The sequence below is a fragment of the Phaethon lepturus genome, unplaced genomic scaffold (genome assembly GCF_000687285.1).
Source record: "Phaethon lepturus isolate BGI_N335 unplaced genomic scaffold, ASM68728v1 scaffold15120, whole genome shotgun sequence".
In the NCBI taxonomy this organism is placed as follows: domain Eukaryota; kingdom Metazoa; phylum Chordata; class Aves; order Phaethontiformes; family Phaethontidae; genus Phaethon; species Phaethon lepturus.
This window is the reverse complement of record NW_010511340.1, coordinates 1-17,004: the sequence shown is the minus strand read 5'-3', so window position 1 is coordinate 17,004 and position 17,004 is coordinate 1. Positions and strand designations below refer to the sequence as shown.

At 37.2% G+C, this 17,004-nt stretch overlaps 1 protein-coding gene across 1 annotated transcript; it reads right to left on the bottom strand.

The window, feature by feature from the left end:
* Positions 1 to 5,801: 5,801 nt before the first annotated feature.
* On the bottom strand, positions 5,802 to 13,401 carry PLEKHA3 (pleckstrin homology domain containing, family A (phosphoinositide binding specific) member 3; the record flags this gene model as incomplete). The annotated part of the gene is made up of 7 exons (XM_010283667.1): positions 5,802 to 6,225; positions 7,860 to 7,975; positions 8,510 to 8,553; positions 9,719 to 9,883; positions 10,883 to 11,019; positions 11,689 to 11,844; positions 13,281 to 13,401. Coding segments are annotated over 7 exons (867 nt in total), but the record flags the coding sequence as incomplete, so codon positions are not given.
* Between the last annotated feature and the right edge of the window lie 3,603 nt (positions 13,402 to 17,004).

Here is a 17,004-nt window from a genome sequence, read left to right as displayed (position 1 = left end):
CAGGAAAAGCTTGAGAGCTAACACACTCACAGCAATGCAACACTGCCCCAGGAGCTGTAGAATTCTCTTAGTGGAGCACGAGCATTAGTTAGCAACATTATGCATCACTATGACTCCTAGCATGCTACGACTATAAAAACACTCAAGCTCATCAATAGTTGTGAAGCAGGTAGTATGTTTAAAAACCTATTCTAAAAAGACACATGATAAGAAGCAGACTTTTTTTTTTTTTTTAAATTCCCTAAAAACCTATGTACTACCAACCATTAGCTATCCAAATTATATAGGAAAGCTAATAAATGGGGATAAAACAAGAACTAAAGTAAAAATGAGGATTTCAGAAGAGCTAAGTTTTGGTTCAGGACAAGATCTGGACTTTTTCAAGTGATGGAACCAGGAACATTTAGAAATAATCATAAAAATGAAAGAGTTTTAAAAGTGCGTGGCATTTCTTCCCTAGTGAGGAAAGTAAAAAAGAATAAAACGGGGGTAAAAAAGGCCACTTATTTTAATCTGTAAAGTGCTCAAAGAAAAAAAAAAGATCAAGAAATCTTTTTGTTCTAATTCCATTAGGTGTTTAAAAAAACCCAAACGCAATACAAGACAAAAATACACAGATACAGTCTTGTTTAAGCAACAACTAACTTGTGTACACAGGCATGTAATACAATTAACACTAAAAATGCACTAGTCAGCTGTCTCTGCAGAAAGGAATAGTGACAGACTCTTCTCCACAAACGCTACTGGAAACTCAGTCTTCCATGGCCTCTGCTGAGTCTAGACGTATTTACTTGATCAAGAGGAAAGCACACTGGTGTGGCAGTATAAGCACGTTCATGCTACCTGTACCTCTCCGGCCCAACTTGCACAGTACTTAAGCAAGCACACTAACTTTAAGGACATGAGTCACCCACATGCCTAAAAATAGCATTTAAAGTACTTACAGGCTTTGCAGAAGCACAGCTTTAATAAACAACTTTACACATGCCAACCTGCTGAGCCAGTGTTTTTTCATGACTACTAAGGGAACCCTAATACAGAGTGACACTGACACTGATAAAGTCACAACCTCAAGCTTCCATATTCAGTTTCACAGAACACATCCCTAAACAGTAGCATTTTTGGAGACAATAGATTAAGCGGTCTCTGCATAAAAAATAAAACAAGCAATGAATATTTCAAATTATTTGCTTACTATATTCAGGTCAAATACTGGAATTCCTAACTGTGCAAGCCAAAATTTGCTCTCTTTAAAGATAAAATCTATTGCACTATAGGACCAAGTTCAGAAAAATATCCTACCACTGATAGGTGGGTGAAGGCATTTGGACTTCATGTTTCCTGGGTCCTGATGCACAAGAAAAAAAAACTCCTTAGCAATGCTCCGTGAGCTGTTGTATATATTCTATACTATAGGGCTGTACATTCTCTACTAACATTTTACATTTGGCAGCCTGAGAAAAATAACCGTGGTGGATAGCTGTAATAACACTAAGAGATTTATTTTACCCCTAGCAGACAAGAAACCCTAGTCTTAACATTGCATTTCAATTTTTACCATCACCTCCAGTTTCAGTGACTTTTCCCTTCAAGGGGACAAAATTGTATGAACAGAAGACAAAAACCTCACATCTCCGATAAAACAGTAGAACTAAATCTTCTCTAGTTGTTTGGGTTTTTTTTTTCTTCCCCTACTTGAAGATGATAACATTCTGGAGCTTGGATTTAAAACAAAAAACAAAAAAATCCGAATACTTAATGTCTGTTAAAAACAGGGAAGCGTAACACAGTCAAAAATAAATCATTCACTCATTCCCACACTGGAACATGCTGTACTGTTAATAGCAGCAGTACAAATGAGAACGGATGACAGAGAAAATAAGGTACTCTGACATGTCAGAAAATGACAGTCAGCGTATAGGGAAATAAGAGTAATGTAAGGTAATTATAACCTGCTTCTGCCACTGTAACCGAAACTTTGTGGACAATGCCTAGGCGGCCTACAAACTGCAGTGAGAAAGGGAAGATACAGATGTAGCCAAAGCAGTATCTATCACAAAGGGAATATGAAACACAGGGAAAAGGAGGAAACGCTCTTAAATCCTGTCCTTCGACAGGATTGAAGGTATTACCTTTACAGTGCTGGAGATGCCTGTTTATTATCCTTCCCTTTGAAAAAGCTGAAGGAAGGCTGTCGGTTTTTATTTTGAACACATCCATAAGATATAGTTGGGCTCTCATCTTTAGCCTTCTCTCCCATATGCATGCTGGTTTGAACAGTCAGGATATGGCTATGGGACTACCTATGTATACTGGTGCATAAATAGCCACGATGATAGTGTCCTGAAGTGACCATGAAGAAGGTGGCAGCACCAGACAGCAGAGCTGGGAAACACTCTGACTACTTTCTTACAGTACTTACTTGACAAATATTCTGGATTGCTCACCCAGACTTATGCTAAGTAAAGCAAATTAAATTCCTAAATGACACCTTCTAATCACTACTGTGCTTACACAGTAGGAAGAGCAGAGGTAAAGCATTTCTTTTAGCATTTTTTAAAGTGCAGGCCACTACTCTATCTTCTAGTAAGCTTGTTCCCGTTAGTGTGTCAGACACCCTTTGCAAAATAGCAAAGCACTGGTCCGCCTGCTGTATGGGCAGAGGAATGCCTTGTTTCCAAATCTTAGTTCGCCGCTTTAGTTAGCTGCTAAGGGGTCAAGTCCTTCCAAAGACAGTGACAATTCTAAGGATGTACATATGCAGTTACAGTCATGTGGGGAGCTTTGCAAGTGAAATAAAAATCTCTATGGTCCTTTGGTCTTTACTATTAAGCAGCTGAGATTTTTTCAGGATGGCAACTGTGGATCTCGGCACCCAGGTTCTACATAAATCCCCTTAAGTACTAACGTTCTTTTCTAGATCTGGGTATCACATTCTTAGGTTCAACCCTCAAAGTAGTCACTGAAAAAATGCCCGTAACAGGCAGGTTTCACATTAACTCTTTTAAAACAGGATAATGAGGAACATCAGAAAAAAAACAGTTGTCAGACAGAGACATTTCCTTCATTCAGGTATTATACCCCTTTAAAAAGTTATTAACCTACACCAGCAGGCACAACAGCTACACTACAATACTTAAACTGATGGTGGCATAACAAGCATAACAAGTTTATAGTTTGTGAAAACAACCTTAACACAAATAGCTGTGATTTCAATTTTTAAATAAATGAAGTACTTTTTTTTTTTTTTAACACAGAAGCAACCTCTGAAGTATTCCTATTCCAAAGATTGCTTTCTCTGGGTGAAAAAAAATTTTAAAAGGTCAAGCTGACTTACTATACACTAAGTAGAAAGAAATATAAACATTTCAGAATTTCAAAATAAATCAGAAGTTTAAAGCCCCTGAACATTGTAATCTCAGTACTCGCAAACCTTCAAATCATTGGGCACCTGATCACTAATTCTTTACAGTATAAGCTGGTGAGCCATTTAAGCACATTCCATTTCTAATTATATAATGTTAGAGACTTCAGAGATGTAACTCAGTAACTAGAAGTTGTCACTTTTCACCTAAATATGTGTAGTATGCCTATATTCTTTAAGTGACAAATACTATTTTAAAAAGTGAATTGGTTTCAGACTGATCACTTCTGAAGCAACTGAGATCAGAACTAGAAGCACTAATTATACATTCTATGTTGAGGTTCAGCTCCCATTCTCCACCAGAAAGAATAATTATACAATTAGGCATTCCTGATAAGCTCTCCTCTAATCTTAGAAATGAAAATGTAAGAGCATCCAGATTTTTTTTTTAGTCTTACTACACACGGATCATTGTGATTCAGCAAACTAAGTATCATTTTCAGAAATAACTTCTTAGCTCCAGATGCCAAACGTATGATGGCATATCATCTTCACTGATTTCACTGAAATACACTTTAGGATTTTTGCCACTGGTATATATGAAAAGGTTGATTCAACTTTAGCAGGAACATGTTACATATATACAAAGCCATCATTCCAGCTTTACTGACATGGAGAAACCCAAAACAGTGCTGAAATAACTGTATGCAAATCTTGTGTTTGAATCTCATTGTTACAACTTTTGTCTAAACAATCCTATCTGTGGCAGTATTTAAAATTATTATTTACTACTACATGCACTGATCAGTCTCAGAGGTTTTTTGCACAACGTGGAGTTCAAACTTTTTTCTCTGAAGTAGTTGCAAGCCAGAAAAAGACATTTGTTAATGTGACATGCTTAACACTGTACAAGCTGGCAGAAAAATCAGTGAAATTTCAAAAAAGCAGCTCTAAGTAGTATGCAGTTTACTTCTCCAAACATCTTTTTTAATACTTATTTTTACAATTGTCGTAAGTGTCATACATAATACATTAAAGCAAACATTCAGAAAAAAATGCAAAAGCATGTGTGTGGCCAATAGGCATATGTAAATGCTAGTTGCATGAAAACTGACAGAACCAAACACAAATGACAGCTCTGAGTTGGTATCCACAAATAACATTACTTGTATGAGCCATTCCATTCCATTTGACCCTGACATCATGGTTTATAAACTGCTATTTTATAGATGGGCAACAGCTCATATGTTTTTTCTCAATGTTGGACCTGTTTTGATTTAGATAAATCAACATTCCAGAAATGTATACGGACAGCTTCCATTCCATTCCCATCTGTCCTTCCCAGCCTGCTTCAAAAACACCAAATTATCCATATACACAAAAGCAAGACTAGTTAAACCAAATTAAAGAAGATTTGACTATAAAAGCAGATTTTGGTATGTGCTTGAGTGGAAAAAAAAACACCTCACAACTGTACATTTATTTAACAATTGTGTAAATCAAAAACAGTAAGTGGCTTGCTTAAAGCGCTCTACAGCTAAGACTTTATAGACTAAGATTATCGCTAAATGAATACCCAAGAAACCCCCAAAAGCTCACAATGCTAACACTAACAACCTTACGGACCAAGGTGCTAGTAGGCACTGTTATACCATATTACTCATTAATTATTGAGAGAGTCAGACTCTGGTCTTACTTACAGTTAATGTAAATTTACACTGATGTAACTGAGAGCAGAATCCATCTCCTGGTGTACACCATCCTCAAATGATATAAAGGAGTTGCAAAGACAGAAGCTCCCTTTTGTATAAATATGTCATAAATAAAATATGTATAGATAAAAATATTCATTACAACAGCAGCTTAACGGTCTAGTATTTCAGTTCTTGCTTCTATAATACTTGCTAAAAAACACATCTTGAGTAGAGTAAATTTTAACAGTGCTGCATTAGCTACTTGTAATGCTACACACTCCAGAAACAATTTATGCACATTTTAGAGCCTTTAGTAGATCTTTAGAAGTGAAAGTAGGTAGAAATTTTTGATGCAAAAAAGAATAAATAAATAAAAATTATTAAATATCCAATGTTTGGTACAAATGCTTCATATTATAAGTTATTTTTATACATTTGTTTAGAAAAATACACTAAATATTTCTACTTTCATTGGCTAAAAATAAGGACCAGATTATATATATCCTTATGTTTTTAAAGAAGGCAATGTCACTTACCGTCAAGCTGCTAGAGTAGACCCATTAGTGCCCATTCTCACAGCCCTTACACCAGTAAAAAAAAACATTGTAGGGCTAATAACAGCTCCTGGTGCATGACATGGTACAAATGACCAAAAGGCCCATGGCACAAGTTGCATTTTCTCAAATAAAAACCAAAACCATAACATTTTTGCTAAGTTTATAACCTGCAGGTTTACTAATGTATCAGTTAGACCTTCACACTTTTTAAAAAAGAGCTATATTTACAAATGTGGATGCTTGTCTGTTAAGCCATCATTTGTTCCAAAAAATGCACATTCAAACTGTGAAATATTAGGAAAATACTCTTGCAAATAAACTATATAAAGATAAAATACACTTCAAAGATAGTTTTTATGTTATTCTATAAAGTGCAGAGAAATCCTTCTAAAAAGGGAAATGACTACTTTCTATAACAACAATATAATTACAGCAGCCTTTGCATAGCATTATTTATAGAAAATTAAATACTTTTAGTTTCTTCAAGAAGAAAAGGATGAAAGAGTCTCTTCCAGTTCTGATCTTTCCTTTGATACTGATCTATTTTCTTCAGGAATGGTTGATGATACCAGGTCTCCATTGACAGCACTTCTAGAACAGTGAGCAGATCCTATGAAGATATCAATAAGTATTTAATTTTAAACCCCAGAAAACCTCACCCAATCTGGCAGTTATTCTATTTGCCGACTATTTCCTATACATGAGCAACCAGCAGCATAATTACTCTGGACTCTTCCTGAAATACCATGCTCAAGGATGATAGATATGAGGAACGTTCAGCTAGTATAAATCAAGCAATTTAAAATTTTTTTTTTTTAACACAGTGATTTTTACATTATAAAGGACAGTAATCTGTGAGATGTAGACGTATTCTGTATGAGGAACACATGAACATTTTTTAAAGAACTGATGCATCGATAAGCATTTAATTAAAACATTTTCTATCATTAAAATGAAATGGATGACTTACTGCAAGCTCAGTATTGCTAGGCTACCTGACAGGAAAGAGAAAGAACTAAGATAACTGGAAGGTAGCAGAGGGAAATTCTACCACAGTAAAAGAAAAACAGAGAAACTGAGCTAGAAATTAAAGCTACATAGTAAGGAACCAAAAAAGCCTGATATTAGCAGAAACACAGAAGACAAAGACTCTTCTCAGCCATCCTGAAAACAGTCAGGCTGGGTAACCATCACCAGAAGGTTCAGATGGTAACAACAAAAGCCTTGTGTTACAGGAAGCCAAACTTATGTGCACCACTGTAGTGATGAGACATAGAATAGGATCTAAACTGAGTTTATTAGCTTGGGATACATGCTGGAATACCCTATGCTGGTAGCAGACAAGTGAGGTGAAAAAGTGGTCACCCTGCAACATGTGAGCATCAGAGAACCAAGGAAATGGTGCGGGGGTGCAAATACTTGCTTCATGGTAGAATGTAAAGCATTAATACCTCTTTGGGCTTACGTGAGCATTCAGCAATGCACAGGCCTCAAGTTTTTCAATCAAAGCGAGGCACTAGACACTCCAAAAGGAAGCAAGACTAAACCAGAACTAGTCAAGAAGAACTAGTCAAGTAAAAGTCTCCCTGAGAGGAGTTAGAATGGAGTCAAAATGACATCAAGATTCAAAAGTAAAAGCCACAGAAGAACTGGCTACTAACTCAGTAGGCCTGTTTTATCAGGAGGGAATAATATTCTGATCATGACACAATTCCATCATTTTTGGGTTGCTTTTATTTATTATTGGCAAGGCTGCACTCTCTTCAGAACAGCGCTGTTCTCTACAAAAGGCAAGCAGCCACTGAAATGAACCATCTTTCCACAATGCACTGGGTGGAAATTACCTCCCACCACTCACAGGGGTGACAGAAAGGAAAATTTGTTTTGTGACAACAAGCAGGTGGCAAACAACAGTATTCCACACCACTTACATGTAAAATTCTATTAGTACAAACATCCCTTTTCTGGTTATGCCTGTATTTTACCTTGCCAGTAGTCTCACTGATTTCAATACAATGCCAGCTGTAAGATCCTTTTCAATACGAATGAAAGCCAGCAAAAGTCAGACGCGTAACAAACTACACAAGTGCTTTGATTTAATATAGGAATATTACAACCAAAACTTTGTGTTACTATGAAAACTTCCTTCCTCATGCCGATATCAGCACTAGAACAGCTGTTGTAAACAGGCTAATAACTTGCACAGAAAGATACAGAAGAAAAACATCCCCCTTCCAAACTTACTCTGAGAATCCTCAAAGGCAGTATCACTGTGAGATTCTGTATCCGAGTATGTTCGTCTGCGTCGCTGTGAAAATCGGTGAAGGGATGAAATAGGTTCTTTTGCAGAGTGATTACTCCTACAGAAGAAATGAGATCTATTAGTAAGCAAAATCTGTAACAACCCACACAAACAATATACTTAAATTTAAAATTATTTTGGTGCTTACATTGAACTGTTAGTATCAATGTTTTTCACTATAGTAAACTAAAAATGGCACAGTACACCGAACATTCTTAATTTTCACAATTATAAAGCCTGAAAATGGAAATAAAAATCTAATATAGTCTTTGCATGCAGAAGGAAATAATTTGAGAATCTGAAATACTGACCCAAAAAGAATGTCTGAGTTTCAAGCCCTATGTACAATTTCACGAACTTGTCAGAATAAGTCATTTGCATAAAGTTTCTAGCATCAAGACATTTTTATAGTGTATTAGAGACAGCAGCTGCATTATTTGCCACCGACACTGATAATCTGCACCCTTAATTTATGCTGTTTAATTTTTTTCCCCCAGGTGAACAGTTCTTTGCACATTTTGATTTTAATGCTAGCAGGTTCAAGGAGGTTTTTTCAGACATAAGAAAAGAGCTTAACGAAATAGAAAATTACCTTTCCGAATAGCAAGGACCAGGGTGACTAATGGAACGCTTCATCTAGGAAAACGATGAAACAAAACAAACGAAAAAAAAAAAAAACCCACACCAAAAATGTCACTAGCTACTCATAAGAATAATATGCATATCTACATTAATTTTTACTTTATTTACAATCTCTACAAAGAGGGAGGGCAATCTTTTTTTTTTTAATTAAAAAATTTAAAAGCAACCATTCTTAGTTAAAAATCTGATGGCTCGCCATCAATGCTAAAAGTTTTAAAGCATTCACGCAGGAAATAGTTTACTACAAAAAATACTACTTGTTTCTATAGAATACATTCTCTCTTGTTCCAAAATTACTCAGAGCCATTTGTTAATTGCTATGATGTACAGAAATATCAAGACGTTTTTCCTCTACCAAATGCCAGCTTAAATTCCTCATTACACAATAAAGCCAAATCCTGCCTCTTGATTCCTTGTGGTTCTTCTGATATCACTGTCAAATCTGTATGCATATCAAATAAAGTTATTAATTTAAATCAGGAATTATCAGCTTTGTAAGTAAATTGATTGAAGATAAAGAGACAAGAGATCCAAGTGCAAAGAAAGGGATTCCCACAACAAAACCCCACAATACAGCTCATCTTGGAATCTATACATAGGATGGAGAAGACATTTAAGAGGATTCCACATACAATGTCCTTCTACAGGAAATAATAAGTACCAAAGAGTTATGCAAGTAGTATCTTTACCATTATTTACCTTTTTGTTAAATAAGGGCATGTTAGATTAATACAAACATTTTGAATTATATACACTGAAAGATATGCTATCTTGCTGAAGTACTTCAAGCCACAAGGCACTTATCTGTTTCAACAGGAGGCAAGGTTATGAAATTTAAGATCAGTGTATAGCTAGCATTCTAAAAACCAAAGAAACAGCTGAACTGAGGAAAAGTTAAACCTCATTCATTTATGAGATACCTCATTACAGGGTCTTGACCTGTACGATAAATTACGCTGATTATGTAAAGGCTAGCAAACAAAGACTGGGAATGGAAAATTATTGATTTATATTTAGGACCAGTACTGAGCATCACAGAGTCAAGATGTCAACCGTTGACATCACAGCACATAGCCATAGCGTAATCTTTTGCCATCCTTCCCCCCATCCAACCAACAATACGACACTTATTAAAAATAGTATTTAAAAAGGTCTAAACCATTTGGACAGGTGATGGTGACACAGGAGAAACTAAGGGATCAGAGTGAGGCAGCTGGAACATTTCTGGCTTAAACTTGGCATTAGCGATCTTCACACATTCTTCAAGTGTGGTGATAAAGGTATTACATGTGGCACTAAGCAAGGAAGAGGCTTCATTCATGTTCTGAAAATAAATGAAAGCACAAACATAAGCAAAAAAAACCCAAACAAACCAAACCTGAAAAGATGCAAATACAACTCCCCCACCACCACTCCCACACACTAATCTCCCTCCTTACCACTAAGAACTTCCATTTCCCATTTTATTTAATCAAATGTACACTTTCCAATTAGGCTGATTTAAGCAAAACAGCGTGACAGCACTGTAATTTCCTTCTGATACCCTAAAGAAATTCAGGTATCAGCCAACAATGCTGCGTTTTTACTGCAAAGCTTGTCTCAGAGTGACTAACTGGTATCAGAAGATCATTCAGTGAAACAAATGAATTGCAGAAGAATGTGTGAACGGCTTTACTGCTCCAGTGCAAGGAGCCTGCAGGTCAGCTTCACCTTGCTGTAAACTGACAACAATTTGCGGTGTCGTGACTAAGCATCAACCACTTGCTTTGCCCTAAGTGGACAACAGTATTGTCCACGTGCTGCTCAAGTGCATAAAGAATGAAACCATTCATAATTTCCAGTACTAACTTTCACCAAAAAGCAGAAATACTAGAATAATTTTACTTGTGCTTATTCTGAGAGACTTGTCTACACTGCAAGTTTCCAATACCCGTAACGCTAGCTTTCACTGATAACAACATGGAATACCCTCCCACACAAAGAAGTAAAGAATGGACAAACAACATGGTTTCAACTATTCTGCCCATCACAGAGATGCGAAACAAGACAAATTACTGCATAATTCATACGGCAGCTCTTCTGGCCTTTTAACCAAATGACGCAGTAACACAATTGCTTCGCAATGCATGTTACAATTACAGTTAAATCACCAGGTATTTTATGCATATATAATCACTATTAGCATTACATACACACAAGCACTCAAAAATTCACCTTAGGTTAAATCTCCCAACATTAGGGAGATGACAAAGGCATTAAGATGTCAACAGAAACTTGTGTGTTACATAATGAGGTTCTCAACAGCATTCTAGAAATTCTGTACCTCAATGCTGGGAGGAGAGCGAGTCTCATCACGGTGAACAAATTCCTGTATTGTATGAACTTGCTGCATTAAAAGATCACAGTAGAGACGAAGTTCGGACATTTTGGTTTTAAGAGATTCACTGGTCTCACTTATTTCTATTAAAAAATAAAGGAAATACCAATTTGTTGCATACGATGTATGCACACATCTTCATTTTTAAGCACTTTTCATTTAAATTTAAATATCTAATTTAAGAACTTTCACTTAATTTTGAGGAAAATTGGATTCTGGAATGAGTCAAGAACTGTATTTGAAGCAGACAATAGTTTGTACTTTTGGATAACTGATGCTAATTTAATGATCATTAAGAAAGAGCCACATTACTAGAAAAGATAAATTTGAAATCTTTCTTAGCTGCAATGTAATACAGAAAAGATTTAGTGGATTAAATTTATGCCCACAAGAGTGGCTGGAAATGGTTACATTAAGCCATCCGAGAAAAATTATGGGAAAAACAATACTAACTATAAAGAATCAATACAGCAGAAATTAAATGGCTTCACAACAGCTACAAACAGCGTTTGTTCTTGTAACAACAATAAGTTGCTGGTATTTCAGCTTCTTAAGATAGAAGAGCTCAATGGAGGTGACCTCCAATTCAAACACCAAGGGGGAATTTACCATATAGATGACTAGAAATAATTACGACTTCTATTTAAAGACAATAATACTGACTTTCTACCACAATATTTGCACTATCATTACCTGAAAACAAGCATTTGAAAAAGTGGTAAGATTGTATATGCTCTAGGTAACATGCATACCTTTTTCTTTTTTTGTTCTGGTATCTGCTAAACAGGCTTTTGCACTCCCCAGTGCTACCAGCCACCTTTGCCTTTCGGCTGCATTAACTGCTTTCATATAGAAATGCTGCTCCCCTGGGATGATTAGCTCCATTCTTGTGCTGTCTGTTGCATGAACTTATGATAGAGGAGGGGAAAAAAACAATTTTGAAAAAAAAAAACCAACCTCAGCTCAGTAATGGTTATTTATTAAATACCGATCAAAGTATTTTAAAATGTTCATTACAAACCCATAGTAATACAGTAAGTCACAATGTACCACTGCCAAATAACAAAAAACCCAAAGCTGCTCAACCCTTCTCCCCAGAATGCCTTCAAGTCAACAGGTATGAGGAACATGAGACACCACACAGTGGCCAGACTGAAGTACAATGGGGTTCCCTTCCTGCATTAACAATACACCGTGTATGGATCTGTAATAACTGCAGTATTCCAAACCTGGTCTAAACATGGCAAACTGAACAGTTTTGCAGAAAGGACAAGTATTTAGAGAGGATTAGGCTACAAACTGAAATAATCTCCCTTCTAGGTGAAATCTGGCTTCAGGCCGCGGAGTCCTAGAACCAAGAACTGAGGTGGACTTTGTTTACAGTCCATTATATTCAATACTACATCTTTAAACAAACGCAGCACAGTATTCAGTATCAACCACAGTTCCTCCAGACCCACTCTTCACTAGCCATGGATGCAGGAGAATGCACCAAATCCAGATTTCAACTATTACTTTCACCAAAAGAACAAGATGACAAGTAACATGAACATCTGGAATGTCCAAAAAATTGTATCTTCTACTTTGCATCACTGATTTCATCTACATCAAGGAAACAGTAACAAAAAGGAGTTGCCACATGAAAAATACTTGGTGGCCCATGTAAAATAAGTCCCACTTTTTAATATACGAATACCCGTATCACAAGCCCAGTCATCTGTGGATATCTGGGAAGAGATTAAGAGTTGAAAGCGATGGAGAGTTAAACAATGCCTTGCTATTTGCCAACGAGGTAAACCTACAACTTAGGATACACTAAAGGCTAAACTCACACTCTGACACAAAAAGTTCACTTACCAACTCTCACACATCTATCACCTATGCACATGAAGAGCTGCAAACAGTGACAAAATGACTCAGGAAAACAAAAGACTAAACATCTTTGGTTTATGATAATCTCCCTTTTGGGTCACTGCTGCTGCTCTTCTGAAAAAATAGCATTTATGAATCAGTCTCTTACCTGTGGTCAAAAAAGGGATAAGCAGTAGAACTAACAAACTAGCCAAGGTAACTTCAAGCGTAAGCCACATGCACACAACTATTTAAAACAAAACGGAATATATCATGGGTTCTAAATCTCAAAACAGAGCTCTGTCAAAAACATTATTCTTTGTCGCCACTTCATCATTCACATCCATTTGTGAACTATAAAAGCGGTCACACTGGACTATAGATAAACAAAAATAAAGGAGAAAAAGCTTACAATGCAAAATGTATGTTGGGTGATCTTTTCTACTTCCCTGGCAGCTAAAGTTTCCTCAAGCAGAAATCTGTTAACTCTTACCTTTTATTTCACACACAGCCATCTTTATACTTCCTTTGCTGCCTTTGCAAACATCATCCTGTGAATCATAGTATGACAATATCCCATTGTCTAAAACAAACCACCGGGGCTGCCAACCTAGTGAGATCAAAATTGTGAAAAGGAAAGTTTAGTGTAATTACTAAATTGCAAATCAAATTCAGCTCTTTGGCTGTTAAAACTTTTATAAAAACCGCAAACACTAAGCTATTCATGTAACACACCAGGAAGTAAACAATCTGCGTAATTTGAAGACCAGAGCCACTCTATAACCAAACCAGTATCATATGGATATTTCACTCCCATTCTTTCTGGACGTAGTATCAGCAGTATTTCAGTTTTCACTCTATTTCATTCTAGAGCAAAATTAAATTTTTATTTAGCCACCAAGGAATCCTATTTTGAAGGCTGAATTACATACCTCTGAAGAAACACTCTCATTCAAGTACATTTTTGAGGTAGACTTCCCTAAGATTGTAGGATCTTATTTCTAAGTCAACAAGTAAGTTACTAATGTCACAAACTGCTATGCAATGGTCTCCTCTGCCTACTGTATGTCAGTGAAAACTTGTATATTCCACACGTAACTCGGACACACCATTTTCTCTGGAAGTAGCCCAGCTCCATCACTCAATAACAATTTAATGTCAGGCACTATGCAGGCAACTGAGACCTACCTTATACTCCTAGGTTTCTTTGTGAGGACAGCATATACCAGATCCTCCACTAAGGTTCTCACCAGCTTTGCATTAGCAAAATTATATGATGATCTCTGACTTTACTACATCTACAAAACAGAGCACTTTATGCACAGATGCAAGTATCTGCAAGAATTCTATGCAGCTTTATACCACATAGTAAATTATTGTCATGGGCCCTCTTGATTTAAAGTATATTAGCATTCCTTCCCTGCCCCCTGCCCCGCTTTTTTTTTTCCCCTCTTTCCTTTTTTAACAGCTATTTCATAAAACTCAACACTCATTGGAATAGGTGCCCTAATGTCTAATATTACTAAATGCAAACCATTTTGCCTAGTAAATCACCTTTGTTTCTAAAAATAACATAGAACTAAAATATTCCAGTAGAGCACAACAATTATGCTGGCCCATTACAGTCTGGGTCAGCTGTACAATAGGAGCAGATTATCCCTCTATTTAACAACTCGACATCAAACTTTAACTTCCTGCTTGGCGTAGGGTTTGGAACAGCAACAACTGTGTGGCCAGGAACTCCAAGTATTTCGCGATATGGTGGTGCGGTCCACCGTGCTTACCCATTGCCATTCCAACAGAGCAAGCTGCAACCATCCAGCAGCACTCTATTATAACACAGGAGGCTTAATCAAGTATCAGACTCTTGAAAATCAGCTAAAGGCTTCAGAATACCCACATTAAGTCATTACAAGTTTTAACACTAACTCACTAAGTGAAAGACCAGGCCCCTCATGTCACAATTCCATGATAAGGAAATGATAACATGTAACTATTTTTAAAATTTATTAGCTATAATGGTAAGCATCTGTGTCTTTCAAAATGCAGAGCAGTAACTAATAAGCACATCCACACTCGAATATAAAAACAGAATGAAAAAAAAGTACAAACATTGAGGGATACCAACTCCCACAGGAAATACTTCAAAATTATGTACACATGTACGTCACCACTTATTCTCAAAGAATATGCGACCAGTCATGAAATGATTGTACTGAACGCCCTGCCCTGTAAAACGCAGCTTACAAATGCACCGATGATGTTTTTCCTGATACACTGTGTTGCAAAACATTGACTCTGTGCTGTCCTTATCTCTTAAGTGCATGCCCAGCTGGTAAGTCAGTGCACGCCCATCTCAGCGGTCTGATTCTGATAAAAAGAGACCCTACATGGATGATTATTCCAGCCTCAAATTATGCTGGTATTGGAAAAAAGAGAAGCAAAGGATTTAAAAGACTCCAAGTGCCTCACAGAAGCAAGCTCTTCTGAAATTGGGCAGTGTCCTATGTTTAACAAAATACCTCACAAATTCGTACTTCACAAATTCTTAGTTGCACACGTATTATTTAAGGGCGGGGGGGGGAAGCTGTATTTCTGGTTTGCTTTCAGTGAAGGAGGAAACTTAAATGTTTTCCACAATGCTTCAGCAACAACAAGCTCCTTTGCTGCTTGGCTTCTACCATTAACGGCAACAAGTACTACAGCCTATTTCTGGCTACAACAATAGACAGTAGAGTAACAAGAAAGTTGGTAACAACATTAAAAAGTTTCACTAATTAATAATTAGATTTATTTTTTTTAATTTGCTGTTCCTCCTATACTCCAGATATTGTAGGGAATTCCTGTCACACTGTAATTTTGAGATACAAGTGCAGATGCTCTCAGCTGGCCAGCACACACAGAAGGAAGGGTTTTGCAGTTTGCTATTTTGGAGAGCTACTGACTTTTAGCAGAAGTTAGCTGCATATTGATATAACAGTCTATTGTGTGTACAGCATCCACAGTTACTGTTGAATATTTACTTATTAAATAGCTTCCCATTTGAAGTTTGTTAATATCAAACACTACAAGGGCTCATTACCTGTGACCTTTTACTATGTTAACGGTTTTGGTTACATAAGTGAAAGTGACAATTCCCATTCTATTTTGAAAAGAAACTTGTACTCATTATTTCTTTCATAACCACAATTTTTCCTCTGTTTTCTCCACATTTTTTGTGAGGAAGTGACAAAGGTATCTTATCAAATATCTGAAAAATACGAATTATGCTCTGTACGCTTGAATTCACAACAAATGCACGTAATCCTTGCAACACGGCCCACGTTTTATAAATCCTCAGAACTGAGTTTTTATAAACTCAACTCTACATTCAAAATCAACGCAACTCTACATTCAAAATCAGGATATACTGAAGAACAAGAGGGCAAAGAGTGTAAGCCAAAGCAGTCAAACATGAGGCCTGATTAAACATAGTATATGATCCAACACTGATCTGCTCTGGAGGAGCAATTAGTCCTATCACAGTGTCAGAAGAGAAATCTGTTTCACGTTGACAGCACCACCTATGCATTGCTATCTCCAGAGGGGGATGGGATCTCTATTATAACAGAGGATGAGGCAAACAAACCCAGACCTCGGATAGCAAATGCAGGTATTTGATGCGTTTCCGTCTGCAGCACTTCTAAAAATGTATTTTGTGAACACTTCACCCAGAACTACAGGTTTTTATATGTTTTACAGGCTAGGATACAGGAGCACAGACTCAAAAAAAATTACCATCCAAAAGAGAATTCAGACTTTTACATTTGGCACCGAAGAGTTAAAGATGTAACCTTAAATGATTCCTCAGCCACAAGCAAGTATACCATGCAAGTTTGTGTGCGGCAAATTAAAGCTATTATTGAGAGGAAACAGAGGTGGAGGGGAAAAATCCGACAGCTGGCCCGTTAGAAAAAGACACTTCAGCCGGCGCTTCCCGCAGCCTGCCCTGTTAAGAGTCCCTGACTAACTTGGCAAGGTGCAATCCTGGTCCCGAGAGGTCCTTGTCCTGGGGACAGCAGGAGACCTCGCGGGCCGGACACATCTCGGCTGTCGGGGACGCGCTGTTGCGCACGCCGCAGAGCTGCGAGGGAAGGGCGAAGGGGCTCGGCCCGGCGGAGAGGCCTGCCGCCACCCCACGCCACACACACGGAAGCGCTCGGGCAGCGCGGGCGACC